At 46.2% G+C, this 27,069-nt stretch overlaps 9 protein-coding genes across 9 annotated transcripts; 6 read left to right on the top strand and 3 right to left on the bottom strand.

Moving 5' to 3' along the window:
- Positions 1–3,226: 3,226 nt before the first annotated feature.
- Positions 3,227–4,349, top strand: LACBIDRAFT_331544 (uncharacterized protein; the record flags this gene model as incomplete). The annotated part of the gene is made up of 4 exons (XM_001885930.1): positions 3,227–3,272; positions 3,538–3,631; positions 3,928–3,938; positions 4,000–4,349. 4 exons carry the CDS (start codon positions 3,227–3,229, stop codon positions 4,347–4,349), a joined length of 501 nt encoding a protein of 166 aa, XP_001885965.1.
- Positions 4,350–7,504: 3,155 nt separating this feature from the next.
- Positions 7,505–9,587, top strand: LACBIDRAFT_331543 (uncharacterized protein; the record flags this gene model as incomplete). The annotated part of the gene is made up of 8 exons (XM_001885929.1): positions 7,505–7,536; positions 7,657–7,936; positions 8,002–8,277; positions 8,585–8,638; positions 8,676–8,773; positions 8,912–9,197; positions 9,248–9,310; positions 9,423–9,587. 8 exons carry the CDS (start codon positions 7,505–7,507, stop codon positions 9,585–9,587), a joined length of 1,254 nt encoding a protein of 417 aa, XP_001885964.1.
- Positions 9,588–11,335: 1,748 nt separating this feature from the next.
- LACBIDRAFT_307272 (uncharacterized protein) lies at positions 11,336–12,106 on the bottom strand (the record flags this gene model as incomplete). Its single annotated transcript, XM_001885848.1, has 5 exons — positions 11,336–11,485; positions 11,532–11,589; positions 11,672–11,759; positions 11,822–11,871; positions 11,928–12,106. The coding sequence occupies 5 exons, from the start codon at positions 12,104–12,106 to the stop codon at positions 11,336–11,338; spliced, it is 525 nt and encodes a 174-aa protein (XP_001885883.1).
- A 137-nt stretch (positions 12,107–12,243) lies between these two features.
- LACBIDRAFT_185879 (uncharacterized protein) lies at positions 12,244–13,343 on the bottom strand (the record flags this gene model as incomplete). The annotated part of the gene is made up of 5 exons (XM_001885847.1): positions 12,244–12,591; positions 12,659–12,796; positions 12,849–12,951; positions 13,004–13,123; positions 13,183–13,343. The coding sequence occupies 5 exons, from the start codon at positions 13,341–13,343 to the stop codon at positions 12,265–12,267; spliced, it is 849 nt and encodes a 282-aa protein (XP_001885882.1). The 3' UTR covers positions 12,244–12,264.
- A 110-nt stretch (positions 13,344–13,453) lies between these two features.
- LACBIDRAFT_253381 (uncharacterized protein) lies at positions 13,454–13,978 on the top strand (the record flags this gene model as incomplete). The annotated part of the gene is made up of 4 exons (XM_001885928.1): positions 13,454–13,636; positions 13,689–13,772; positions 13,824–13,901; positions 13,952–13,978. The coding sequence occupies 4 exons, from the start codon at positions 13,454–13,456 to the stop codon at positions 13,976–13,978; spliced, it is 372 nt and encodes a 123-aa protein (XP_001885963.1).
- Positions 13,979–14,212: 234 nt separating this feature from the next.
- On the bottom strand, positions 14,213–16,000 carry LACBIDRAFT_307269 (uncharacterized protein; the record flags this gene model as incomplete). The annotated part of the gene is made up of 6 exons (XM_001885846.1): positions 14,213–14,390; positions 14,444–14,498; positions 14,555–14,835; positions 14,889–15,559; positions 15,619–15,838; positions 15,888–16,000. 6 exons carry the CDS (start codon positions 15,998–16,000, stop codon positions 14,213–14,215), a joined length of 1,518 nt encoding a protein of 505 aa, XP_001885881.1.
- A 4,972-nt stretch (positions 16,001–20,972) lies between these two features.
- LACBIDRAFT_307267 (uncharacterized protein) lies at positions 20,973–22,807 on the top strand (the record flags this gene model as incomplete). Its single annotated transcript, XM_001885927.1, has 6 exons — positions 20,973–20,986; positions 21,045–21,323; positions 21,379–21,769; positions 21,820–22,025; positions 22,147–22,245; positions 22,306–22,807. 6 exons carry the CDS (start codon positions 20,973–20,975, stop codon positions 22,805–22,807), a joined length of 1,491 nt encoding a protein of 496 aa, XP_001885962.1.
- Positions 22,808–23,137: 330 nt separating this feature from the next.
- Positions 23,138–24,555, top strand: LACBIDRAFT_307266 (uncharacterized protein; the record flags this gene model as incomplete). Its single annotated transcript, XM_001885926.1, has 8 exons — positions 23,138–23,296; positions 23,357–23,528; positions 23,582–23,741; positions 23,791–23,921; positions 23,993–24,099; positions 24,147–24,353; positions 24,402–24,485; positions 24,544–24,555. 8 exons carry the CDS (start codon positions 23,138–23,140, stop codon positions 24,553–24,555), a joined length of 1,032 nt encoding a protein of 343 aa, XP_001885961.1.
- Positions 24,556–24,883: 328 nt separating this feature from the next.
- Positions 24,884–25,815, top strand: LACBIDRAFT_307265 (uncharacterized protein; the record flags this gene model as incomplete). Its single annotated transcript, XM_001885925.1, has 4 exons — positions 24,884–25,030; positions 25,083–25,483; positions 25,538–25,694; positions 25,753–25,815. 4 exons carry the CDS (start codon positions 24,884–24,886, stop codon positions 25,813–25,815), a joined length of 768 nt encoding a protein of 255 aa, XP_001885960.1.
- Positions 25,816–27,069: the final 1,254 nt, after the last annotated feature.

The following is a 27,069-nucleotide window of genomic DNA, read 5'->3' as shown; positions in this document are numbered from 1 at the left end:
TGGAAACCCCCCTGATAATTAAGAAAGTCATTTGAAGCTCTTCGGAGTGCCATCCGATCTCCATATGATACAGAAACCGTGCCGAGGTATTTTAAATTAACGGCCTCTGGAAATAAAGAAGCCGGCAGTGTGTCTGCATACGTATCACACGCATCAGCACGCCCATCACTGAAATGACACGATATGTCAAATTAGTAGCCGAGACCATGATAAAGAAGCATGCGGAACCGGTCCGGACTAGATATAATTAAAACCGGATTGTTCTGCGTACGCATCAAACACTGATGCGTTGACAAAGAAAAGATACTAACACTACAAAGTCTGTAGTGTACCACAAGAGAGACACTACAAACTATACCACACAATCATTAAAAGCTATTTGTATTTCAGACCGATATATAACCGTAGAAAACACATGTAAAAGCGTAGATAGGGGTTTTGGAGTATATAAGGAGCGCACTAGCAGGTCAAAAGGCAAGCAATCGTCCCCCGTTGACCAGCTAGTTGCACTCCAAGTAGAGACTTAGGAGGTGGACAGTTGTAATCAATTAAAGGAGATTTCTTCGTGGTCAGAAAAGTACAGTGTGAACGAAGCCAGCGTGCTTGGGAGTCAGCTTACTTGGAGACTTGAATAAGAGGTTTTTAAGCACAGTATCATTCAGACGAGACAGCGTACTCGTACCCTTTGTTTTGGAGCGTAGTGACATAATAAAAACTCAAGGGAGTTATAAAAGTCCGATAAATTTGTGTTTCGTGTCAATAAAGAAGTCTGTGTGCGAGAACTTTACATTTGAGCAACCAGGATCCCTGAAAGACATACTTTGTTCTATTGAACTATTCTAATACCACACCCAATAATAAAACCCGGTTTTATTACGAAAACTCTTGAGACTTAAACCTAAGAAGACAAAAGTGGTATTTCTTAATACCAAAGGCCCTCGAACTCTTGCACCGAGATTGTGATAGTGTGTGTGTGTGTGTGAGTGAGTTAGTGTTAGGTGTTTAGGGTTTTCCCCCGACGCGCTTGATCCTTGTTTGCGTGTTTCGCACTTTCACGTTCATCCCCGTGCAAAGCGTATCAACGTTCTGTGCTTCCATCCAGGCAGACCCGTCCTCCGATTTTGTGAGTACCTTCTGCAGTCCGCAGGTCCCCGTCTCTAAATGTTGTGTTGAACCAGACTAACACTTGCTCGTCGATCACTCCCTCTCTATGGTCAGTTGTCGTTGATGGGCTAGCCCCCGTCTCGGGCACTACATCGACTCCAACACATGGTGCGACTATGGGTGCGGAGCTGCCTGCGACTTCGAGCGCGCCACCTGAAAATCAGACGACTGTGCCCGCGACCGTGACTTCCATTGGGGCACCGCCCGCGACTTCCAGTGAGGCATCATCCACGACTTCGGGCTCACCACCTGCAAATCAGAAGAGCGCACTGCATTTTTCGGTGATTGTTGGAATTATAGTTGCTGTTTGTGTGTTGTTTGTGGCCGTTGGTGCTTTTCTTATTGGCAAAAAGAGGCTGAGGGTATCTGTTACTAGAGTTGGTTATCCTATATATAAATGTACAACGCTTACTAAGAATTATGTAATAGATCATGTAAGCAACGTTCTGACTTTGTGTTGAGTGTGTCGGTAACAAACAACCCTCATTATCAACAAACAAAGGGCAGAAACACAAGGTAGTTGTTCACTTTCCGCCTCAAACTCTAATCCCAAAATGGGAAACTGCCTTATTTTTAAAAATGTGCCCTCCTGAGCGATTTCATCGAAGTTTTGTGGGTCGACGCTGCGTTTATTTGAATATAGGCCATTCTATCTTTCCTTGCAGCCTTAAAAAAGAAGAAGAAAGAGAGGAAGGCCTGGAATTCTAATATTCTACTGCAACTACTGTATATATGGTGTAGCTTCAATAACAATAATGATACGAGGACTGTCGACGCCGCCCTAGAACAATGATTTAGAAAACGTGTAGAGACGCATCTGCAGTTGAACATTCAACTGCTCTACAGAATCTCGCCCTTTGATCCAGCATTCCATGAGGCACTAAGCCCCCTCCTTGACGCCGCTTTTCTTCGCTCAACGCTCGCAACCACCGCTCGAGACAAGACATCGCTCGCGCTGTATGGCGTTGCGCGATACTGAGGGGCTCGTCTATACATGAAAACACAATGGATGACAAATTCAGCTTAATGTTACTAAGCGATTCACACCATCACATGTTGCTAGGATGAAGCATGTGTGCCAGGGGGTCCAGGGGGCTTGCCCCCACCGTGGCGTAGACACGGGTCTAAAGCTTGTCTTCTATCTAATATATAAAGAGAGGACGGTTGACAGTTATTACATAATAGATCATGTAAGCAGCCTCTTTGTCTTTTACTGAGCCACGTCAGCGGTGTTTCCCAGGAATGTCACATGGTGTGACCACAACCACAGAACATTGCTCCCAACCACATTCTGTAATAGTAAATTTTGTATAGTGCTGCATGAATTTTTTGTGAGTGTTTTTGTGGTCACAGCAGCCTCAATTTCGCTTTTTCTGTACTATTTTTTACCCCCCACTTCCCTATATCCATTGATGGTGTATATTTCTCCTACTTTGAGATCTATGCAAATTAAATTTCAGGTGGATTTTAGTTGCTCAACAGATTTTCATCAGTGGCCTACTGAACTGTAATTTATGATGCATGGTATGGTACTGTGTAAGCCATAGCCAAGGGTTGAAAAATCAAAAAATATGGCCAGCTTTGTACTGCTGACTGCAGTTACAGTACAAAATGTAGGACTATATAGGTGTGGATATACATGTAACTTTGATGATTTGGATTAGAATAAAAATTTGAATGAGGGCAGTTTAACTTTGATGATTAAGATAAAATGTGTGTGTCAGAATGGGGACTGAACATATGCACTGGGAGGTCTAGGGGGCTTGCCCTGACAAGCTGGCCAAGTGCAGCCATTGCCACTGCAGGTTAAAGTGTATTTTTGAAAATTTAAATGAAGTGTAAGTACCAAAACAGGGATTAGTATAACTTTGAGAAACATGTACACCACAGTTATCAGATTTTTATGAGATAGTCCAAGGGTCTTCCCTTTGGCAAGCTGGCCAAGTGCAGTCAGTGCCAAACCATAGGTGCAGGTCAGAGCATAATTTAAATAATTTAAATTTGATGAGATGTCAGTACCAAAACAGAGATTTAAAATGTGCACCAGAACTGGAATAAAGATATGTACTGGGGGGACAGCTTGCCTCTGGCAGGCATGGCCAAGCGAAGTGAGTGCTGTGTCCAGGTCTAAGGTCTAAGCCTAACATTGATGATTCAGATGAAAGGTATACACCAGATCTGGGATAAATGTGTATCAGAATGGAGATTGAATATGTGTACCAGAAGTTGGATTAAACATGTGCACTGGAACTGGGATAAAGATGTGTACCAAAACTGGAATTAAACATGTGTAGTGAGGGTCCACACCATAGGTGCAGAAAGTGTAACTTTGAGAAACATGTACACCACAACTATTAAATTTGTATCAGATAGTCCAAGGGCTTGCCTCTGGCAAGCTGGCCAAGCACAATGAGTGCCACTGCAGATTACAGAACTTTCAGAGTAGGATGGGAAAGTGTGATTTTTTGTAAGCATGTGTAATATATGTAGTTTCCCTTTTGAAAATAAGGGGCAAACCACCTTAGCCCAGCCAAGCCCACTCCTTCATAACAATAATACATATCAGAGCTTATATTTTGAAACCCCATAGCATTAGGGGATGAGGGATTGAGCAGAAGGGTGATAAGATGCATAGGCAGTGTGAGGCAGACAATTCCTCAAAGGGAAACTACATATGTCACACATGCTTACAAAAAATCACACTTTTCCATCCTACTCTGAAAGCACTGTCTGTAAAGTGTATCTTTGAAAATTCAAATGAAGTGAAATAAAGTGTAAGTATCAAAATAGGGATTAGAGATGTGTACCAGAACTGGAATTTATAGTGATGTGCAGGCCTGGCTTGGCCTGAAAGCCATGGCTATGGCCCGACTTTGGGTGGCTCAGGCTTGACCATACTCAAGCCTGAGCTTTTTGCAAGGCTCAAGGCTGGCTTATGGGCGAAAGTCAAAAAAACACATACAATCAATCAATTAGTCTTGAACCCACAACAAAATTTCTACAAGTGCACCTCCATGTCAAACACTGCACCCCCTATCTCTGCTGCTCATCACATTGGGACAATTAGGACATCAAGGTTCAGGCATACCATCTGGAAACATCATATGAGGTATCTAAGCATCTCACACTTGCTTGGACTCATCACTGACCTCACTACTTTTGCAGACTTTCAGAGAAGAGGTTGAATATTTCTCTTCTATTCCAATATTTATCAGTCTTAACCAGTACTTACACCATCTCGAGGCTGCTGTGAAGTTCAGTATCAAAGTCACTTTAGTTCCAGCATATTCTCCTGAAGCCATGGCAGAGAAAACTTCGGCCAGGATGGTGCTGGCAACGATTATGAGCATGCAAGGTTACTGTACCTCTCCAAAGTGAGGTACGACCTTGCTTTGGGCCAGGCCTGGCACATCACTAACTGGAAACAGACATGTATGCTGGGGGGACAACTTGCCTCTGGCAAGGCATGACTGAGTGAAGTGAGTACTGTAGTATAAGTCCAGGTTTAAGTCTAACTATGTGTACTGAAAGTGGGATTAAATATGTGTACCAGAAGTGGGATTAAACATGAACTGGGATAAAAAATGTGTACCAAAACTGGGATTAAACATGTGTACCAGGGGGTCCAGGGGGCTTGCCCCCGGCAAGCTGTGACCAGTACCAGAGGCACGGCTGAGCATTAGCGAGTGCTGCGCCGTAGGTGCGGGTCTAAAGCTTGTTCTATCTAATATATAAAGAGAGGACGGTTGACAGTTATTATGTAATAGATCATGTAAGCAGCCTCTTTGTCTTTTACTGAGCCGCATCAGCGGCGTTTCCCGGGAATGTCACACGGTGTGACCACAACCACAGAACATTTTGTATTGGTAGCTCCCAACCTCATTCTGTAATAGTAAGATCCTGCATTAATTTTTTGTGAGTGTTTTTGTGGTCACACCTCTCTGAGCAGCCTCAATTTCGCTTTTTCTGTACTATTTTTTACCCCCCACTTCATTGTTAGTGTATATTTCTCCTACTTTGAGATCTATGCTGATTAAATTTCAGGTGGATTTTAGTTGCTCTACAGATTTTCATCAGTGGCCTACTGAACTGTAATTCATGGTGCATGGTATAGTGTTGAAAAATCAAAAATTATGGCCAGCTTTGTACTGCTGACTGCAGTTACAGTACCAAATGTAGGACTATATAAGTGTGGATCTAAATGTAACTTTGATGATTTGGATTAGAATAAAAATTTGAATGAGGGCAGGTTAACTTTGATGATTAAGATAAAATGAACTGGGATTGAACATATGCACTGGGAGGTCCAGGGGGCTTGCCCTGACAAGCTGGCCAAGTGCAGCCAGGGCTGCTGCAGGTTAAAGTGTATTTTTGAAAATTTCAAATAAAGTGTAAGTACCAAAACAGAGATTAGTATAACTTTGAGAAACATGTACACCACAGCTATCAGATTTTTATGAGATAGTCCAAGGGACTTCCCTTTGGCAAGCTGGCCAACTGCAGTGAGTGCCAAACCATAGGTGCAGGTCAGAGCATAATTTTAAATTTTCAAATTTAATAAGATGAAAGTACCAGAAGCTGGGGTTTTAGTGGGTATGAGAGTAGGGTGGCCTCCAGGCTGCAACTGCTAGCTTTACACAATGTGGCTGCTCTGAGTCCCACACTGCTCCAGTGTGAGCCTGCCTAGCCACAATTCCTTGGGGTGAGTTGACATTCTTCCAACAGGGTGCAATCCCCTGTCCTTGATGCTTGCATACAAGGATAACACTGTTAACTGTTGTATGCTACATAGCTTCACCAAAAAAAAAAAAAGAGAGATTGAAAATGTGCACCAGAACTGGAATAAACATATGTACTGGGGGGGACAGCTTGCCTCAGGCATGGCCAAGCGAAGTGATTGCTGTGTCCAGGTCTAAGCCTAACATTGATGATTCAGATGAAAGATATACACTAGATCTGGAATAAAGAATATGTATCAGAATGGAGGTTGAATATGTGTACCAGAAGTGGGATTAAACATGTGCACTGGAACTGGGATAAAAGATGTGTACCAAAACTGGAATTAAACATGTGTACTGGGGGTCCACACCATAGGTGCAGAAACTGTAACTTTGAGCAACATGTACACCACAACTGTTATATTAGTGGAATGCAGAGTTGATGTGGTGGCCACAACACTATGCTTTTTTTCACCACGCAACAACTTTCCTTAGTGAATCAACTCCAACAGGTAAATGCCCTCACTACAACTGACCATTGACACACCTGCTACAGCTTTGACTGAGTTTCAAATCCCTGATGGCCACATGGCATGCTCTGTACATACCAGATCTTTTACATTGAGGAACACTGTAAAATTCCCAAAATGTGTGAAAATTTCAATCTCTTTCTTACTGAATGGTATCTTTGTTATGTAGAAATTAGGTATGGCATCACATATAGAGGTAATTTAACAGGAAAGTATGTCTCAATTTGAAGTCTGCCCCAAGTCTGCCTGATTGGTTAGGCCCTCAAGACAGAAAGTGATACAAAGTCCAACTTTCACAGATTTTCTGTATTGTGGGATTTAGCGGACAAGTTGTCGTGACCCATTTTAGTGGCTGTGACATCAACTCTGCATTCCACTATTGTATCAGATAGTCCAAGGGCTTGCCTCTGGCAAGCTGGCCAAGTGCAATGAGTGCCACTGTAGGTTAAAGTGTATCTTTGAAAATTCAAATGAAGTGAAATAAAGTGTAAGTAACAAAACAGGGATTAGAGATGGGTACCAGAACTGGAAACAAACATGTGTGCTGGGGGAACAGCTTGCCTCTGGCAAGGCATGACTGAGTGAAGTGAGTGCTGTAGTATAAGTCCAGGTTTAAGTCTAACTATGTGTACTGAAAGTGGGATTAAATATGTGTACCAGGAGTGGGATTAAACATGAACTGGGATAAAAAATGTGTACCAAAACTGAGATTAAACATGTGTACCAGGGGGTCCAGGGGCCATGCCCCCAGCAAGCTGTGACCAGCACCAGAGGCACAGCTGAGCGTTAGCGAGTGCTGCACCATAGGTGCGGGTCTAAAGCTTGTACATGAAAACACAAAGGATTGATGGCTGACAAATTCAGCTTTATCTTACTAAGCACTTCACACCCTCACAAGACTTAACATGGCAAGGGGGTGTCGGGATCATAATCCCGGACCGGGGGCCGGTTGGTTGGTTGGGCCCTCAGGCCGTTAAAAAAAAATTGGAACCTCAAAGATTTTGGCCCAAAAACAGTATAGACGGCCTTCCTGGTAGGTAAATTAAACATAATAGACACTAGAAAGCCTCTAGGTGTGCTAAATGCCTCAGGATGCGCCAAAAAACACAAACGAGACTCCTTACGTAAGACAATAATAACATATGATATTGGAAATTGTTGGACTGAGCATTGATATCCCTCCCTTGTGCAATCGATTGCATTCTGATCGTTGGGAAAGTAGCCGAAAATTGATGTGTCCTTAGCAAAGGCAAGGAACCTGAAAGGGTGTCAGACGAAGACGAGGTGGAAAGTGAGGGTGAAAGTTCTTCGGAATCTGAGTCAGATTCCGAAGAGTTGATGGGTAGCGCCGAAACATCGGATTTCCCAAAGGACACGGAACTGGCACTTGACAATCTGGGTATGCTCGCGTTGGAAGGTGAGACGAGCAGCGGCGGCGTAATCGAAAAAGCGGTGGACGTGCTGCAAGGTCCGAATACAGTTGATCTTGCGACTTCAAGATCCACGTCAGTGGACAATTTTCAGGTGAGCGAATTTCTTACTTTCGGTAGTGTCGCAACCATTAACGACCTTTAATTTTGGTTTGTTAGCATATTCCAGTTGAACAAGGGCACGTAAACTCACCGAGAGAATCCATGCAACAGGAGGCTCACGCTGCGACTCATTCTGACACCAACGAGGTTCCTAGTAGGCCATCTACTTCAAGCTCAGAGATTGTCAGCCAGGAAACAGTAGGTCGGCGCGAAAGACGAAAACGTAAGATTGTCGACATTGGAGGATTGGACGATTGCTTGTCTGGATCCCGAGCAGAGCCGACCGCCAACAACGTGATCCAGTGCAAGAGAATTGGATGTGAAACTGTGTGGGTAAGTAAACCAGCTTTTTGTCAGGATTTTAACGTTGAACTTACTCACATCTTCGCGTCAAACCATTCTAGTATCACCTCATTTGTGTTTACCTTGAGCAGGTGCCCAAGAATTGGGTCTGCGATGCATGTTCAACGTCGAGAGGAGGACGAGGAGGGAAGGCGGCGCGGTGGTGACGTCATATTTCCTAAAGTAGACACGTGCCTGATTACGTTGGGTGGTTGGTTCAGCCAAGCACTCAGTAAAAAAAAAATCGACCCTAGGTCTTTTTTTAAAATCCCGACACCCCCTTGTAACACGGCTTCAGGCTGCTCCTGCCTCACTGTTCCACGAACCACCACGAACTCTGATACATTATTTTGTAAGTTTCTGGATAACATTTTGATCATTATGGAAAGCCTTCAACTATTTTTAGACACCTTCAATTGACATTTTGTCCACTTGGATTGCTTCTGATCACTTTTGATGATAGGATTTCACAAGGTTTTGCTGATTGGTTAGTTGCTTCAATATGTGGATCTTTTTCTCTTTTTTTTGGTAATCAGAATATATGCTTCAGTTGTCCTTTTGGTCTTGATGTAGGATATTTCTTTTGCTCCCTGCCTTTATTACTTAACTATCATTTATTCCCTAGGGATTCTCCTCCTAATACTCCACAAAGGCATAGAAATATTGAGAGGGCAAGAGAGCATCAAGAAAGGATGTTGGAAAGTCCTGAGCATAGGAGAACACCTCAAAATCCTGCTGTTGGTGGTGGTGTACCTTTTATTCTTCCTTTCCCTATTCCACCCCCTGTTGCTCCTTTTCAAATTCCTCAAGGTCCTGTAGGTGATGATCCATTTGTTGAGGTTCTATATAATGGTCAAATTCTTCACCTTACTCCTGGGATGGCTGCACAAGTGGGTAATTTGCAAAATCAGGTAGGTTGCAGAGTTATATCTCTTTTTCTAATATTTAATATATCTTTTAGGCTCATGCTGCCCCCCTTGCTGCCCCTCCACCTCTATTTCCACCTGCTGCTATGGTAGATGTGGTAAGAAAAACCATTAGGCTATTTTCCATCTGTCTAACAAGCTTTTTTCCAGAATATGGGGCATCCTAACCAAAATGGTATTCAGTATCCACACTTACCTGCTCATTTACAGGCATTACGCATGTGTGGAAATGAATTTACATTTCACTCAGCAGACTCTATTATGAGAGAAGGAGGTGTGGATGGTGAATTTGAATACCCAGTAGAATACCTCAATTCCATCAACCTTAGTGGAATGCCTCTAGCAAAATTAGTGTTTGGAAGTCCGGTCTCGTGACTGGAAAAAGACCGTAACCAGACCGGACCAAGACCGCAAAAGACCGGACCTGCGGTTACGGTCTTTTATTTTTGAAATGTAAAGACCGCAAAAAAACCGGTTAACGTGAACCGGTCTTGACCGGTTTGGACCAGTCTTTTGTAGCCCCTTAAATACCCTTTAAAACGCACCCAAGAACGTACGATTTGGTAAAAAAACGAGAGAGATATGAATTAAAATGTAAATTACTTTTGGGAATAATAAATGTACCAGACTTATTTTATAGAAGCACCAATTCCTAATGGAATTTAACGTTCTTGCGCTCGTTTTGAAGCTATTAGAGATGTTAATAAATTTACCGATTCATAATTTTAAAATATTGGCCTAAAGACCGGTCATAAACCGGTTAAAACCGATGCAGACCGAAACCGGTCTATAGACCGCAAAAAACCGCGGTCTGCGGTCTTTTTGCGGTCCGGTCTGGTCTTTTGACTTCTGGGGAAAAGGCAGACCGGTTACGGTTACGGTTAATGCCCCTGGGCATCAAAAAACCGGACCGAACCGGACTTTCAAACACTAAGCAAAATTGAAACTCAAGATAGGTGCACCAGTAATGATCCTTCGAAATATTGATCCAGCAAATGGACAATGCAATGGAACCCGGGCAATCCTCACCCGTGCCTCTTCCCGAGTTTTAGAAGTACGCATTCTGGGAGGAGAATTTGCAGGACACACAGCATTCATTCCCCACATAAGATTTGAGCCTTCAAATGGTGAACTTCCATTCCAGTTATGCAGAAGGCAATTTCCTGTTCGCCTGGCCTTTTGCATGACAATCAACAAATCTCAGGGACAGTCAGTGAAACATTTAGGACTGGATGTTCGGACCCCAGTATTTACACATGGACAACTTTATGTGGCTCTTTCACGTTGCACATCAAGCAACCGTATCAAAGTTCTCTTCAAAGATGGTTCACAACAAACTGTAACACAAAATGTAGTCTATCCAGAGGTATTATTAGATTGATGTAAATGGTAAAAGTACTGATAAATGTCACTTTATTTTGATTGAGATGTAAGAAGAGCCAGAATTGAACATGTGTACCAGAACTAGGATTAAACATGTGTACCAGGGGGTCCAGGGGGCGTGCCCCCGGCAAGCTGTGACCAGTGCTGGAGGAACGGCCGAGCGTTAGCGAGTGCCGTGCCGTAGGCACGGGTCTAAAGCTTGTTTATTTAACCACACCTACGTCTACATTGCTACCTTCACGGACATTGGCCTTTCAGACATACACTACTCTGTAGCAACTGCTCTTAATAAAATGATACTAATATGTAATTAAATTGAAAACCTACAGTATGCGGGTAACAATAAATGGGTCTGCACATATATGATCACTGCATTTCATGACATCTCATCTTGAAACTGAAAACCCATTTTCGGCGGGAAGCAAGTAACAAACGAATTGCGCACATAGTGCAAGCATCGTACAGGTTGGGCTTTTCAGGCGCAAGTACAACGGGCCAACGGCCCCGAATATATTACTAAATATGCAGGTAGTAGTTAACGTGCGCTTAGACTTTCAGCACGTCAAGTTGAGAATGATGTCGAATGGCGTCTGCTGGTGACATTCAAAACTTCTCTGTGAGTTTGTACCTCACAAAAAGATCCATAAAATATTTCATTCTGCCTACCCGTAGTTCGGCGGTTCTACCTGGTGTCGTCAGGCTCATATAAGTGACTGTCCTGACTCGGAAACGAGGCTTGTTCAGACTCCACGTTCGTGACTGCAGTTACATACTTTCCAATATCCAAGTATTTGTGCACCCTGTGCGAGGACGTTCGAAACTAAGCCGCTGAACCCCAGCGCACACTTCACGAATGGCGCAATCGGAGGTAGAAGTAGGGCAGCAAAATCCTGTAAGTCAATCTGTAAGTGGGGCCCATAGATGACATGGTTATACGATACCTCGGTGTGGTACTAGAAGTCTTCTTGAAAAGCGATATAAAAAAGATTGTTTTCTTTCCGCAAAGTTAAACGAATGATCAGCCTGACGATGAATAGATAGAATAAGAGGCGCTCATGCGATAACACTAGACCTACCTTGCTGGTACTGGCTTTACCGGTAAGAAAATCAATTTGAACCACTGGACTCCTTCTACGTATAATAATCTTCTAGCTTCGTCGAAAACTAGAATCGGATTGAGTAGATGCGCTGTCACAGCAGATTACACCTGCCATTGTATCACTCACCAACACTGTCTATCCGGATGTCGATGCGCGGGGACAGGACACGATACCACCTGCGAAATCATGGTCAACAAGATAAAGATCAGTGCAGTGTGGTTGAAAGGCTCGCTGGTAGACTCCGAGAACTTTGTTCCTCGAATTTGGTCCCGGAACAATGGAACAGACGGGATGCCTGAAACCCATATCTTGACTCATGTAACGTTGAAAGGCTGCCGCTTGAACGTCGGGTGAGTGAGTCGCAGTAACCTTGAGCACGACTGATTCGATCTCTGCAACTGGGTCCTCCATCGTGGTGAGGAAGAAGTGACGTCAGCCATCGACTGGACTGCTTCGGACTTTTGTTGAAATAAGCACAAATAAGCCAGAAAAATGTTATGAAATATCTGACGAGAATTTCAAGATGTTGCGCAGCCTTAACAATGATAGTGCGAACCACTTTTTATTGGTTATCTAACCTCGACCTTTCGACCAACCCAATCCTCGCGTAATTGGGTGTCGAGAAATCCGTGCAGCTCTTTCGCCTTTCCAACGGCCACGTTGACAAGGGTCAAGACCTCTTCAGTCTCCAAAGGGACCCCTCCGAGCTTCTGAAGCACACATATTTCTTTCTGGGCATTCAAGGCAATCGACACGAAACCGGCGCTGAGCCTTTGCTCCAGCTGATTTGGATCAAGGACAGGGGGTGTCGTAATGTCGGGGAAAAAGGCAAAAGTAAAGCAAAAGGGCGTGTGATGGATCGCTAGAGGCACTGGAGCCCGATCCCAGGGAGAGTGCTTGAAAAGATGAAGGATAACAATAAGCAACGATGAAAGCGCAGACGGAAACAAAAGATCGACGTACGACGATAACTTCGTCTCCAACGACTTCAACGTCTGGTCTCCTGAAGTGTTGGAGGGCCGTGATTCCAGCCAGACATGCGCAATCAAGCATGTTTCCGGCGTCCGCTAGAAAATGTAGCGTTAAGCGGATGTGCCAAACCTGTAAGACAAATAATAAGAATCTTCTTTTGTAAATTGAAGGCACTCTGCACCCTCTGCCCAGCCAAGATACACAACGACTCCTTGTCCACGGCATCACTTCGTTTAAGAACCTTGTCGAGCATACGTGTAATGGTGACTTCTTCATCTGATGGCCTACCACTGACTTAATACGCTTTGAGACGAAAAAAAATGAGCACATACCTACCGGCCAGGTTCATACTCGCTCGATGCCATAGGTAAAATCTCTGAGTGAATCGTGATTGTTCCTTGGAACGGTCGCTCTGGCGCCGGTTTCACCATTTTCGCTTCCACCTGAGCAAGAACCCTGTCACGTAGTCTCTCTTAGGACACCATTTCGATGAAACGACAGCGATATCAACGCACCTTGTCTTTCCAAGAGCACACTCCACCCAACCAAAATCTGGTCCAAACGTGATGGTTGGCAAGCGCATCTCCAAGGATAGTCTACCATCGAGTCGTAAAGATTGTTTGAGAGCGCTGAAGAGGAACTCCTTCTCTGGAATCGAGGGCGACGGTGGTCTCATCGCTGTTGATGATCTGGTGGTTGACGAGCAATTTATTTGATCCCGATCACTTTGGATCTCCTCTCGACGTCAACAATCCCGGTGATCTACCATCTCTCTAAGACGCGCCAATGGTCCGCCTTATTACGCACAACCTCCTTGCGTGCCACGTAAAAGGATGCACGTCAAACAATTTCCCTTTGGAGTTCAAGGATGCGAAGCTTGAGCTGCGGGAGGCCGAATATAATCAAGAATTCATCAGGGGGTTTCTGCCAAAGATTGAGTGGAAGGCGTTGGTTGATACGGCCAGACAGGTGTGTCTCATTTTTCTTCTCATCTCAAGTTCATTCCTAACATTTTTCAAAGCTAGGAGATACCTCGCTACCTCTTGAACAACCGGAAATGTTGGATGACGAGTTTTTGAAGAATTTACACCACGTTCTTCTTGAGGTTGATCTTGAAGGACCAGTCATTGGTGGGGTCCTTATGAGTTTTCCGTAGGTCCACGTCGAAGAAGGCTCGATGATCTGCCCGAACTGCAAACATGATTATCCCATTTCAAACGGCATACCAAACATGGTAGGATCCAGGCTATCCCCTGTAAAAAATCGAGCTCATGATACATTTAGCTCTTGGCTGAACACGAAATAGGGTAGTTTGAAGTGTGAAAAGCGGTTTTAATCTGCATCTCTGTGGAACATTCGCGCTTGAAACATAAAAAATCAGTGAGATACGTGTTGATGTTCTTATACGGAGATTGACTCAAGCGCCAGGTTGTATATCAATCCTCCACGACTGTCATTGATCTCATATGATACTCTATTTGAATGTCCTCTGTACGGGTCACGTCCATGCCACGACAATTTCCCCGACAATTTCCAAAAGTCCGTTCAGGCAGTAACAGGAGGGGATGCCAAAGTTTCCCTCAAACCTTTCAAAGAGGGGGAGAAGAAGTATTCACCGCCGCGAGGAATGATGAAATCAGGCATTCCGTTGATAACCTTCTCCTCGTTATTGGGATCAGTCCCCGACATGCTGCGAACACCTTGCCCAATAAGAGGATCCAATCTGGAATCAAGTTATCACCAGGTGCCCTTGATTAAGCGTCTTATATAACTCACCCGGGTTCCTCAGGCTGTGTTTGTCCGAGAGGAAACTTGGGATTGTTCGCCCACGCTAAGTGAAGATGTCAAACGAAGAAGCAATAGGTACGAGAATTCAGAACTGTGCACCTTTCTGAAGGAATTGGAACCCGTTCGTGATGCTAGTTTGATAACAAGCAAAGAGGAGTCCCCGACCATACTCGGTTTTCGCAGTCGTCTTCTCCTCTTTCGTGAGTTCAGGGCCGAACTGCACACCACGGCGCAAAATGCGATTCTTCTGGACTGAAATGGGTCCAACCGGGGGTGGCAGGGCTTCCAAGTCGTTACGTGGGTTGGTCCTCCTGACGTGTGCGGCAAAAGGGCAGCGGAATTGTGAGTTGATCTCCCCTTCAATCTTGAAATCGTTGTTGCTAAGGTCCGGGTCAGTAATCTGTATACCCAACGTGGGAAGAGGGGGTCACACCGCTTAGGATCCGCTGCAAGCATGGGGTCATCCTTGAAGGGAGACAAGTCGATCGGAGCACCGCTCTTCCAGCGACCTACCAACCTGGCACCAAGAAGGTCGCTTCCCTCCTCAGGGGTAAGGTCCTGGAAGGCAATAGGATTCTTCTGGAGGAAGTCGTTAAACTCAGGTACCTGCTGGAACAGGTAACGGAAGACGAGGAAGCTGCCATCGACCGCCCACGCAGCTCTTGTGGCTTGGTCGAGGTCTCCTGTGTGTCCGGTGACGATAACTCCTGGATTAACGGGCACAGGTCCGGGGTTAGGATCTTTATCAAACCCAGTGACGGCCGGGTTCGAAATTCCGTCGAGGAACCCAAAGTGCTCGTGCCCCGACTCAACTCCAGGTCGTACGTCACCCCTGAGGCTGGTGACCTCGAAGATCGAAGGTTGGATAGTGCGAACGCCGAAGATGCACTCGATTTCAAGTTTCTTCTTGTGAAGTGTTTCGTGACTTTCTCCGGAAATGAGGATGACTCCGTGTAAGGGTTGGACAAAGGCTGGGTCCCAGTTTGGTACGAGTCCCGAGGTAGTTTGCGTTCCTGCGTCTCCGAGGTTTTGGGTGGAGTCTTTGAACTGTCCGATGATGAATGGATCTGTGGCGCCACCCAAGGAGCTGTCATCAATACCAAGCTAGAAAAAACGGGGTGCATCGTCAGCGATATTACACAAGTAATCGCTGAAGAAATTACTTTGACAAAGCCGAGATGGGAGAACGCAATATTCACACCAACCAGTGGGATAAGGGTCTTATGCCCCTTCTTCTTGTGTTCTTTGATCAGGTCTCTGTCTTTGAGAACCCCCGCTACCGTCTTGACGAATGGTACGAATCGAGCAAGATCCGCCCTAAATTTTGTAACGTCGACGATCTGGAAGAAAATATATGACTGAGTCTTTTTTGGAAGGCCGCTCCTATAATGGCGTTCAATAATGATATTGACGACGAAGAAATAATTTGTACAAGATGTCTCCCTGGATATTATCGAGGTCCAGGGTATCTGGAGGCGTAGCAGGGGGAGCGATCAATGATGTGGCGGAAGTGCTAGTAGTCGAAAGAGCTCCAGGTGCGGACATGTTTAAACTTCAAGAGGTTCAAGAGGCAACTTGGGTTTGGTTGAAGTGTGCAATTGCTCCTCACTTTTATACCGCAACATTCGCTGTTTGTTGACTATCTGCCCTGCTGTTCCGATTCCTTCGAGGAAAACTCCATGTGGTCGCTGCTTAAGCGATGCCCAAACTCGCTTCCTCTCCCCTCGAGTTGAGCCGCAAATCCGCTAATGTCGGGGTTCTTGATTATAACGTCGTTTCAGGATCATTTTTATGAGACGGTTACCGCAAGGTTACCGTGCTGAATCAGCGAATCAACGCGGGCATCACAAATGTCACCTGTGAGCTCGGATGTGAAAAAAGTTCTGCTGGAGAAGGAAACTCGCCGACAGGAGAAATTTTTGGATGGGCGACGCACATGCATGGCAACTGGAACCATATAAACCCAAGGGAAGTCTGATGATATAAATCGTACCTCGCTGCTGAACTTAAATCAAACGATAGGAGCTGGCTGGCAGCTGCAGGCCGAATGACACCTGAAATTCGCTACAACGAGGCGGCTTGGCATAATGATATATTTTCATTAAACGGCTTGGGTTCGCCATATCGCCAGTTTCTCTCCGAAAGACAATGGATCGTAACAGCCCATTGAAGACGGGATTGATGCGGATGCTGTTACCAACGGGTCTTCAAATTTAGCGACGAAGAGATGCTCGAACGACAACTTCTTGATTCTTCAGTTTAATAAACTTGGCGATCAGTAAGTTTATCCGGATAATTGACAGAACGGAGTAGGTTATCACCGTGAGGTTGTGCGCATTTGGTATCCTCACAATATACGACGAGAGTTCCGCCATGTTCAGAGATAAGGGCGCCACTGTGGCTGGGCAGCCTGAGTCACTGGTACCGCGGATGGTCAGCTCCAAATGGGTTCATGGCTTAAGGCAGCTCAACCGTCGTTGAAAGCTACGCACCAGCTTCTTCTACGGGAATCACCGCAGGAGTTGGAACCATGTAAAAGCCCGTTATAACTGAGGTGGCTCACAATACCGAGAACACGGTGGCGGTTCATGAACTGACTCAAGATTAAAATGCGGGGGGCAATGCGATAAGAGGTAAGTGCTCCGATGTTGGCGCACATCCGACGTCGAATTCAAAATTGTACCGACAACTATCGTGTGCACACTTGGCGTCGTCGACCACGGAACTGCCAGCCCACGCCGGGGAGATAGCATCAAGAAGTCTAGAAAACCAAATTTAAAGTCACTCATGTTTTAGTGTAAGAAACGAAGGCAACAAAAGCATACCAGTGAAGCAACGTATTAAACAAGGAGGTAGATACACTGGACTTGGGGAAGTTTCGAAGGCGGAGTTGTCTGAACATCGTTGAACCTTGAAGAACTTGTCAAGAGACCCAAGAGCAAATACGGGCAAATACTAAACAAATACATACATCCCATGTCACAAAAATGCTGGTGAGACGAGAAACGCGACGGTAAAATCATCGTTCACTTCGCCGTTTGCGCAAGCTGTAAGGAGGCAAAAATCCGTCGAAATCATGAGAGGGTCGCGATCGCAGAGCAGTAATGTTTGTATTGATTTGAACTCCGATGATAGTGCCACGTGACGTTGTAGGAGCCTCAGATTCAAGGTTGGCCACCTTCTACACCTTTCGGCGCCACGGGCTCTCCAACATGCCAGTCGGATATCTCACAATTTCGCTGTCCCTTTGTCTGTTCCTTACGCCCGTGTGAGGGACTTTAGGGTAGAATGGGGGGCTGTTCATCGATCATCTCTGGGGCAGAAACTTGAAGGACAATAAAAGTTTTCCGGGCCGTAAGTCACTCCATCTGCATCTCCTTCGTTCCTGATTGACCAACTTGATCTATGCAAGGATTTTGAATGCCCTTTCCCCGTACCCTAGAAATTCTTACGGCGTGTCGATCATCTGGTCACTCCACTCTCCTCGTTAATTTACCAGCACGGTTCAGCGCTAAGGCCATTATCAATGGAACAAACATACCAAGATGTCCAGGTTCTTGGATCGCTTGTAGTTGTTGTGCCAGCTGATGCAGGCGCCTACCCCCGCAGTTAAGAAACACCGGCGACATGCTAGTCATTTGAACAACTGCTTGCGAACGTTGTTGCTCCAACGATCTTCACATCCACGATTTAGAATTTCCACGATTATCGTGCCTGATAGACGCCAGCCCTTCAAACCCCAGAAATGCTTGCAACATGCGGAATGTCAGAGGAAATCCACGATCATCCAGGTCATCTGATAACGACATATGTCTTCTCCGGAATCTGCTCTCGCCGGTTGACTTTTAGTGTCCAACATCGAGCGCCTGGTCTGACATATATTTATACCGCGTTGCATCGCTCAAATCATACCATTTGCCCCACTCGCCATGGCAGATATCGACAGTTCAGACATACGCACCAAAGTCGCCCAGTACTTCGTCAACAAGGGGCTCCAAGAGCTCAAATCCAAGGACCCGCAGATCAAGATCGATGACCTGACCTATCTCCAAGCCCTCCCTGAGTTCCAAGACAAAGTCGACGAGGATGAGCAAGCACAAGGTACTCAGCCCAAGCTTCGGGGTATTCAAGAACCCGCGCAAGATGCTGAGGATGCACCCCCCGAGCTGCCTCCGCTCTTCCCAGAACCCGTCAACGACCATGTCTCCTGGAGCAGCCTCCTCGATTTCGAAAGAAAGCGCAGGGGCCAAGGTCCCACGAGAGGTGGTGGCGATCACCGCATCCCTCCCAGGCCCATTTTTCCTCCTTGGTACTCCGTTGCTATCATCGGCGCTGGAGTTGCAGGCCTGCGCACCGCCAAGCTTCTGCAAGACATGGGTATCCCGTATAAGATTTTCGAGGCTAGCCACCGTCCTGGAGGGCGTGTCTTCACATACGAATTTGCCCAGTCGCAGTCGCCGGGCAAGCATGACTACTATGATGTTGGTGCTATGCGTTTCCCGGACAACGAGGCGAGCAAGAGGACGTTCGAGCTGTTCAAAGAGCTCGGTTTGGAAAGCAAATTGATTGAATATGTCATGGGAAGGGGCGATAACATACGTTACTATAACGGTCAGTGTTGATTTCTTGGATCGCGGTCTTCGAGGCTCACAGCATGTGCAGGTATCAAGACTACGGCAGCAGTCGCCAGCACGGCAGGTGACCACTTTAAAGATGAGATTGTGCGTCATTTCATTGGTTTTCTCTTCCCCTACGTCTCACCGACTGGAATGCAGGTCCCGGAGGAATACTTGAATAAAGAATTCGTTGACCTGCGTGGAAAGACAGTTTATGGGGTGAACGCATGCACTGCCGCCGCCTACGACCCATTCCGCAAAGCTATCATTGACAACTTCGACAAAGGCTGGGAGGAGCTCATGAAGTACGACTGGGCTTCGACGAGGGCTTACCTGGCGCGAGAGAAACCCGATTATCCGTTGTCCGTCATTCATTGGATGGAGACCAGGAACAGCGGGACAGGCGGCTTCAATCAGGGCTTCGCCGAAGTAAGATATCTTCATCACTCTGCTAAACTTGCCTCGGTCTGACTTGATCTGCAGGCTATTCTTGGCTCTTTTGATTTCGACGATCCCAGGAAAGATGCGCAATGGAAGTGCCTCGAAGGTGGCAGCAAGACGTTGATCGATGCAATGGTCGCCCAGTTAAACACCAAACCTTCTTACGGACACCAAGTCACGGCCGTCAAGCTAGTCTATCTACCACCATTCCAGTGTTTCCCGAATCTGCATCTGCCTCATTGGCCATTCCGATTCCCCCTGATGAAAGTCAGCGTCGCAGGAAAGGAAGATGAATACTTTGCTCACGTCATTTCCACCTCCACATTCGCCAATCTCAGCACTATCGATACGGAGAGGGTTCCTATGACGTATAAACAGCGTCAGGCGATCCGTACGCTCAATTACGGGCCCTCGGTTAAAGTCGGAATCAGATTCAAGACACGTTGGTGGGAGCAGGGTGGGTTGACTCAGCGCGGAGGTTCTAGTTATACGGACAGGCCAAGCCGCACCATTGTGTACCCCAGTGCTGGGTTGGGCGAGGCAGGCCCCGGTGTACTGATGGCGACGTACAACTGGTGCGTGTTATCTTGTTGTACATCTGCTTATTCCGAGCTGACCGCTTATTTCAACTTGGCAGGCATCAAGACGCTAACCGCTTCGGTGCCCTCATTGAGAAATCCGACTGGTCCAAGCAGCTCGACCCAAATCGTAAACGCCCTTGGTCCGAAGAAATCCTCCTCGACCAGCTCTACTCAGATCTTAGCACGCTCCACGGTGTATCAGTCGAGCAGCTCCGGGCGGACACGCTGGATTACCATGCATTCGACTGGTACCACAACCCGTTCACCATGGGTGCCTTTGCACACTTTGCCCCTGGGCAATTCAGTACCTTCTTTGCAGACATCGTGCAGCCCGCTGCGTATGGTCGGTTCCATTTTGCGGGTGAGGTGGCAAGTGCCCACCATGCGTGGGTTTCGGGGGCACTGGACTCGGCGGTGCGGGTGGTGGATGAAATTATCCGCTGGGATCTCCCGATCTTGTTACCCAGGTTTAAGAAGGAGTATGGGCGGAGCGTGGTGTTTAGTGACGAGAAGAGTGCGGAAGCGGAGTTTGTTCGCGGGTTGTTTTCGCAGGAGCTGGAGAAGGCTGAAGCCTGAGTTGTGGGTGCTAGTGAGTGGTCGAAGGGGTGATGCGTATCAAGTACTTAACGGGAGGATGCATGTGAGAATCTAGGTCCAGTCTAAATCAACTTAGCGCAGAGCCACTTTGTCACCACTTTGTCAAAGAGCCTCATCGTCGCTTTCGTCCTACTAGCTCCTGCTCAACTATTTATGTAAATAGTTGAACTCTTCATTATTCCCCGCCAGGTCAAAATGTGTCTTTTGTGAGTCTTGGGAGTTATGCTTGGTGGTTACTGCCAAACAAACAGCAAGTTCAATAAAACATATCTTGAACTCACCATGGACCTCCTCCTGTTCGTGGCATCTCTTTTTTTTCTGGATTATAACATGACTAATCTTGGATGATAACAGAATTTCTCCTTACCGCGACCTGCAGAGCCATTCCCGCTTCCTTCTTACCCTTCGATCTCAACAAGGCCACTATCATTCTCTCATTCTCTTCAGGCTTTCTTCCGGAACACAGGACAATACCAACCAAGAACATGTGCCACGAACAGAGGACGAGGTCAACCCAGCCTATAAGCAGTTATACGCTATGGAGTCAAGCTGTCCACATCTGGGGGCAGACCTGTCGCATGCTGAGATAGAGGAGTGCGAGAGTAGTGTTGTGGCGGTGTGTCCGTGGCATAGGTGCGTTCGCGAAGTGATTTGAGTTGAACTATTTATGTAAAGCGTGGATGAACAGATATGATTTCGATCTAAAAACTGGAAAAAGCGAAACGGGACTTGTAGCATGCACATACGCCGTGGAAGTGAAGCATGATTCGGCGGATGAACTTGATAAGGTTTACGTCGAAACGCCGAAAGGTGGTACTCACTGGCGTCTCGTGGAATTGCGTCCTGTTTCTGAAGGTTTTGATCCCTTGGGTTTGAGCTCAGTGCCTGGCCTCACTTTAAGACATCTCTCTCCAGAATTTGCAGACCCACCACCACCGCCCGTTAATGCTCCGATTCCAAATCAAGACCACACTTTTCCAACCCTAGAAGAAGAGCCTATCGTCCCATTAGATAAACCCCCAACAACGCTGATGCAGTGGGCTGTCCTCATTTTGAACACCTCGAACCCTACGTTGAAAGTACATCTCCGTCAAATCCTATATACTACGCCAACTTATTATCGATGTAGGTCGAACGTACGAAACACGCTGTTCACTTATTCCGAACAGGGAAACTTGCTTCTATTGGACACAAAGCACCAAATGCACCTCGAGCTCCGGATGTACCGCCTAGAGAAGAATCGTTCGCGAAGAACACGGTGGACCCCGCCAAGGTGAAGAATAGAAAGAACCGTGCCGTGATGTTGCATGCGTTGGCGAATATCGAACAATGGGCGTAAGTGGTCCGCTGTTATAAGTACAGTGTCGAGTCTCATTGTCGACTTGCATAGAATCGACCTCGCGTAGGTCCTTCACAGAATGCATCTGGACGTCTGTCTCTTATCTCGACCTGGCAGTTGGGACATCATGGCCCGTTTCGGCCCATCCCACCCAGATCTACCCCCGGCCTTTTTCTCCGACTTTACAAAAATGGCCCTGGACGAATCAAAACACTTGTCAGTCTCCCTCTCCCTCCCTCCCTTCCTCCACCCCGCTGACTCCTCTCCCTTTCTTAGCACCCTCCTAACTTCGCGCCTCTCCGCCATCTCACCCACAACACCATACGGCTCTTTACCCGTGCACGCCTCCCTCTGGGAATCTGCAACCACCACATCCACATCCCTCCGCGCGCGCCTCGCCATTATCCACCTCGTGCACGAAGCCCGCGGACTAGACGTCAACCCCGGCACCATCGATCGCTTCCGGCGCGCAGGGGACCTAGAGAGTGTAAAAGCGATGGAGGTGATCCATGCAGACGAAGTCACGCACGTCACTGCGGGTCATCGGTGGTTCACTTGGGTGTGTGCAAGGGAGGGTGTTGAGCCGATAAGCACGTTTAGGGATGAGGTGAGGAGGGGGTGGAGGGGGGAGGTGAGGGGTCCGTTTAATGCGGAGGCGAGGGAAAAGGCGGGGTTGACGGGGGAGTTTTATGAGGGACTAAGGGGGGAGATGGGGCTGAAGAGGGAGGAGGGAAAAGGAATCGGAGATGGGGTTGCTGCGCTCACCATTGAGTACTGAGCGCCATTTATAATGGTTTGTCTTTGGACATATATTGGTGTTACTCTAGACTGAAATGAAACACCTCCTTTACAGCCAACACACTCCGGAGGGTTGTCAGGCGTTGGTGGCGAGGCGGTGGTTGATGACCTTACACATGTATATGAAGGCCGACTTCGTATACTTAAAATGGTTTGTGCTTGAAATTGATGAGTCGTTGCTGGATTTTACGAGTGATTAGTAGCGGGCTGTATGTAAGAAAGCCGAATCGGGTGCCATTCTCCAAGAGAAGTCGACCACAATTAAGTACGTGCTCTCACTCGCATTCATCCCACATCCCCCAACTCGCTCATGGACGACAAAGTCGTCGTCACCTCAATTCGTCTTACATCTTCCAAACTGCACGAGGTTAAGCTTACAAGAGAGAAGATCCCAAATGGTCCAGCGAGGTTTTCCGGGCATTTAGCCGACTCAATCAATGTTGTGTGTCGTACTATCGCCATCGAAAATGTATGTTACATACGTTCATCCTCATGCATGATCTCTTTCGTTAAGCTTTGCCGTCGTCAGACTGGAGCAGGCCGAAGATTTTTATCTGGCTCCATCTTGACCCACCTGTCTGCATACCTCAGTTCTATCGATGGGACTAAGATACAAATCATTCCCTTTGACGAGTCCGACGTCATTGACATGGGTCCGATTGTGGACTTCGTAGTCTCCAAAGGTGGAACGCCAATTGGAAGTACGTTCTAATCACAAGAAATCCTGAATGTCATCTTAGATCTGCCTCTTTAGGACGTTTAGTTAAGATGCCTAAGATTTTCACGACAAACGTAGATGACATGGCCAGCCATCAGTTTTGCGCGGTTTTCCAAACTGACCACCTAACCCCGAGTATGACCTTAATCAACCAGTATGTACCACTCCTGGAAAATTTTTGCCGTCGTCCTGGCGGGTAAGTATGATTCTTGCTTCCATCACATACCTTTGACACATTATCACAGCTTGAATGCCCTCCGAGGGTGTGTTACCAATGGCTTCGACTGGAAGTTCTTCGTTTTCCGAGTCCAGAATGACAAGGAAAATAAGGGGGAGCTTTTGCTCTTCGACCCTATAATTTCTTACACTGACCTTAGTACCTTACGCTGCTGATGGGCGTTCTTTATGATTGGGTGAGCTAACTTGAACACACTCCTTGCATTCGAGGGTTGCAGCTTACCTGCATAATTCAGGTGAAAAATTGTAGGGATGCAAACCTGCAGTTTTGTGGGGTCGTGACTTGCCAACCGACAGAAGAAATGACGCAGAAAAAGGTTTTTTTGATTACTGAGTGATATGTTCTTGTCTTGACTTTTCTCAGGCTCAAGATGACGTTTCCGACACAGAGAAACTGGGTCAACAAGTGGACAAAATTCTTTCAAAGCTGAAGGGAAAACGGCGGAAAGCAAAGGAAAAGCAGGTTTCGACCGAAAATGTAAACCAAGTTGACGGTCAAAGCCTGATGGTCTTAAAAAGCGGTGTCTTAAACGACGACGACTCAGAAAGAGCAACAGAAAGTCACTCGAAGGTCAGACTCTTTGTATTTTGTTTTGTTGTACTCAAAGCTCTTGAATAGATTCCGGGCAGTTCGCGGAAGAGAGTACGAAATAATGTAGGAGATGCGGATGATGGGCTAAAGAAGAAGAGAAGAAGAAAAAAGGTCAGTCCGATGTGCACTAAGACCACTGTGCTGCCAACGCTCACAACCGGTTACATAGAGGGAAACTTGAGCAACTAAATATGCAGACTCCCAGCCCGATCTTTTTTTTTTGTTCACTCAAGCTGTAGGAAGGGCAATGTTTGCGCAATGTGATCGTGTACTTAGTGACCTTCAGACAGAATTGACCTTGATGGCGAAACTTGAAGAAAAGTGAGTAAAATCATAATTCTTAGTACAAGATTCCTAGATACATTCAAAATACATCCTGGTAGTCTAGTGCAACACATCTTGTGCTGGCAACTTGGCCTTGGAGGCTTCGCGTGATTACCGGAAACGATTACGTCACCATTCCCTTCAAGAAGTTGCCTCGACTTTCTTCATACAACGTTCAGTTCACCATGGACTACACCACCGTCTCAATCAATTTGTACCCTCCTAAACTTCATGAAATCGTCCTTCAAGGTCAAAAAGTTGCAAATTCTTCGGCGATGTCTCAAAGTCTGGCGAATTTGATAACCATTGTGCGCAACCGAGTCACAGGAAGCGTATGTAGATCTTTAAACTTCCTCTATGTAAGATGTTTTCAAGTCTTTTTAGTGCCAAGCTGGACAGAGATGGCTTACAAGTAGCATCTTAATGTATCTGGCAGAATACATGAGCACCGTTGGCGAATTTGGCGGAAACGTCCAAATTATACCTTTCCACCAGTCCGACGTCAGTAACATGGGTCCCATCATTGACTTTGTCATTTCGAAAGGCTCCACGTATGATGGAAGTGTTTTTTACTCACAAGTGATCCTTAAAGACAGGCTGACCTTATCGACTTCGACTTCAGACAATTTGTTTGTATGGCCGAGAGGCATCTGCACGAACAAAGATGATATGGCTCAGCACCACTTTTGCGCAATATTTCAGTTACCTGATGCGAACTTGGATAACTTAGAAGTTGATCTTCCATATGCGTCAATCATTGCACCATTCTGTCGCCGCTCCGTCGGGTATGTTTCCTGTTCCCATCGCGCAACAATCTTGATGATGTATGATCATTACAGCTTCAAAGACCTCCGGGGGTGTGTAACCAACGGCGATGATTGGCGCTTTTTTTTGTTTGTCCAGAATGATTCAGAAGAGAAAGGACATTTTTTGATCTTAGACGAGACGCTTGAATTGGGGGATGACTTAACTGGCCTTCCTTTGCTCATTGACTGGGTAAGTGTTGTCTGATACTTGCTGTTTTGTTGACCACTTACCTGTATACTGATCTTAGGTGGAGAACTGCCGAAATGAGGAGCTACAATATTGCCGATTGTTTCAGTCTCTAATCAATTAGAAAAAAGAAGAGAAGAAGAAGGAAACGGTTTATATCACTTATACGATTATTTGGAGATCTGTTCTCATCACAATCTTCCATAGGAAATCGCTCCCGCTCAACTGGACGATAATGCGAATAAAGAAGAACCACAAACCGGAAAATCGAAGAAAACAAGGCGGAAAATGAGCCGAGGACGGCTCTCAAATGAAGGCTCCGACTCGCACAGCGCGGCGGTAGATGAAGCTGAGGGCAGTTCTCACAACAATCATGGCGCAGAACTAGCAGCGGAGAGCCACCAAAAGGTCGGAGCCTGCGTTGCCCTTCTAAATCCTTCTAATTTGAAAAAAGAGATCGAAGAGAAATAACATAGAGGATGACACCGGGGGAGCGAGAAGCCTCCAAAAGGTGGGGAAACATTATGCTATTTGCTCTACTAAATTCTTTTAATTTAGGAAAAGAAATCGAAAAGATCGCGCAAGAGCCTAGAGGATGATATGGGAGAAGCACGTAACAAATCAAAGGTCGGAAAACTGCTACGCTATTTTGCTCGACTCAATCTTTTATTTGTTCTTATCCTGACTTTTCTCAGGAAATCATTTCTCCTCAGGATGATGTTTCCAACACAGAGAAACATGGGCAACAAGCAAACAACGTTCTTCCACAACCCAAGAGAAAACGGCGGAAAGCGAAGAAAAAGCAGGTTTCGACCGACAACGTAACCCAGATTGACAGTCAAAGCGAGATGGTCGTAGAAGGCAGTGTCTTAAACGACGACTCGGACGACTGGGAAAGAGCAACAGAACGTCACTCGAAGGTCAGACTCTTTGTATTCTGTTTTGTTGTACTCAAAGCTCTTGAATAGATTCCGGGCAGTTCGCGGAAGAGAGTACGGGATAATGTAGGAGAAGCGGATGATGGGCTAAAGAAGAAGAGAAGAAAAAAAAAGGTCAATCCGATGTGCACTAAGACCATTGTGCTACATACGCTCACAACCGGTTAGAGGGAAACCTGAGCAACTAAATATGTATGGTCGCAGACTCGCAGGGGATCTCGAGGACGACCCCGATCGTTTTTTCCCCCGTTCATTCAAGCTGTAGAAAGCGCAATGTGATCGTGTATTTCAGATAGAATCAACCTTGATGGCGAGACTCGAAGAAAAGTGAGTAAAATCATAATTCTCAGGAAGATTCCTAGATACATCCTAGTAGTTTCATCCGACACATGTTCCACCTGGAAAGCCCCTTAAAAATCGTGATGCTGGGCACGTTAACC

This window comes from Laccaria bicolor, genomic scaffold (assembly GCF_000143565.1).
Source record: "Laccaria bicolor S238N-H82 LACBIscaffold_34 genomic scaffold, whole genome shotgun sequence".
Lineage (NCBI taxonomy): Eukaryota > Fungi > Basidiomycota > Agaricomycetes > Agaricales > Hydnangiaceae > Laccaria > Laccaria bicolor.
Note: the sequence above shows the minus strand (reverse complement) of the source record. Positions and strands in the feature narration are given on the sequence as shown.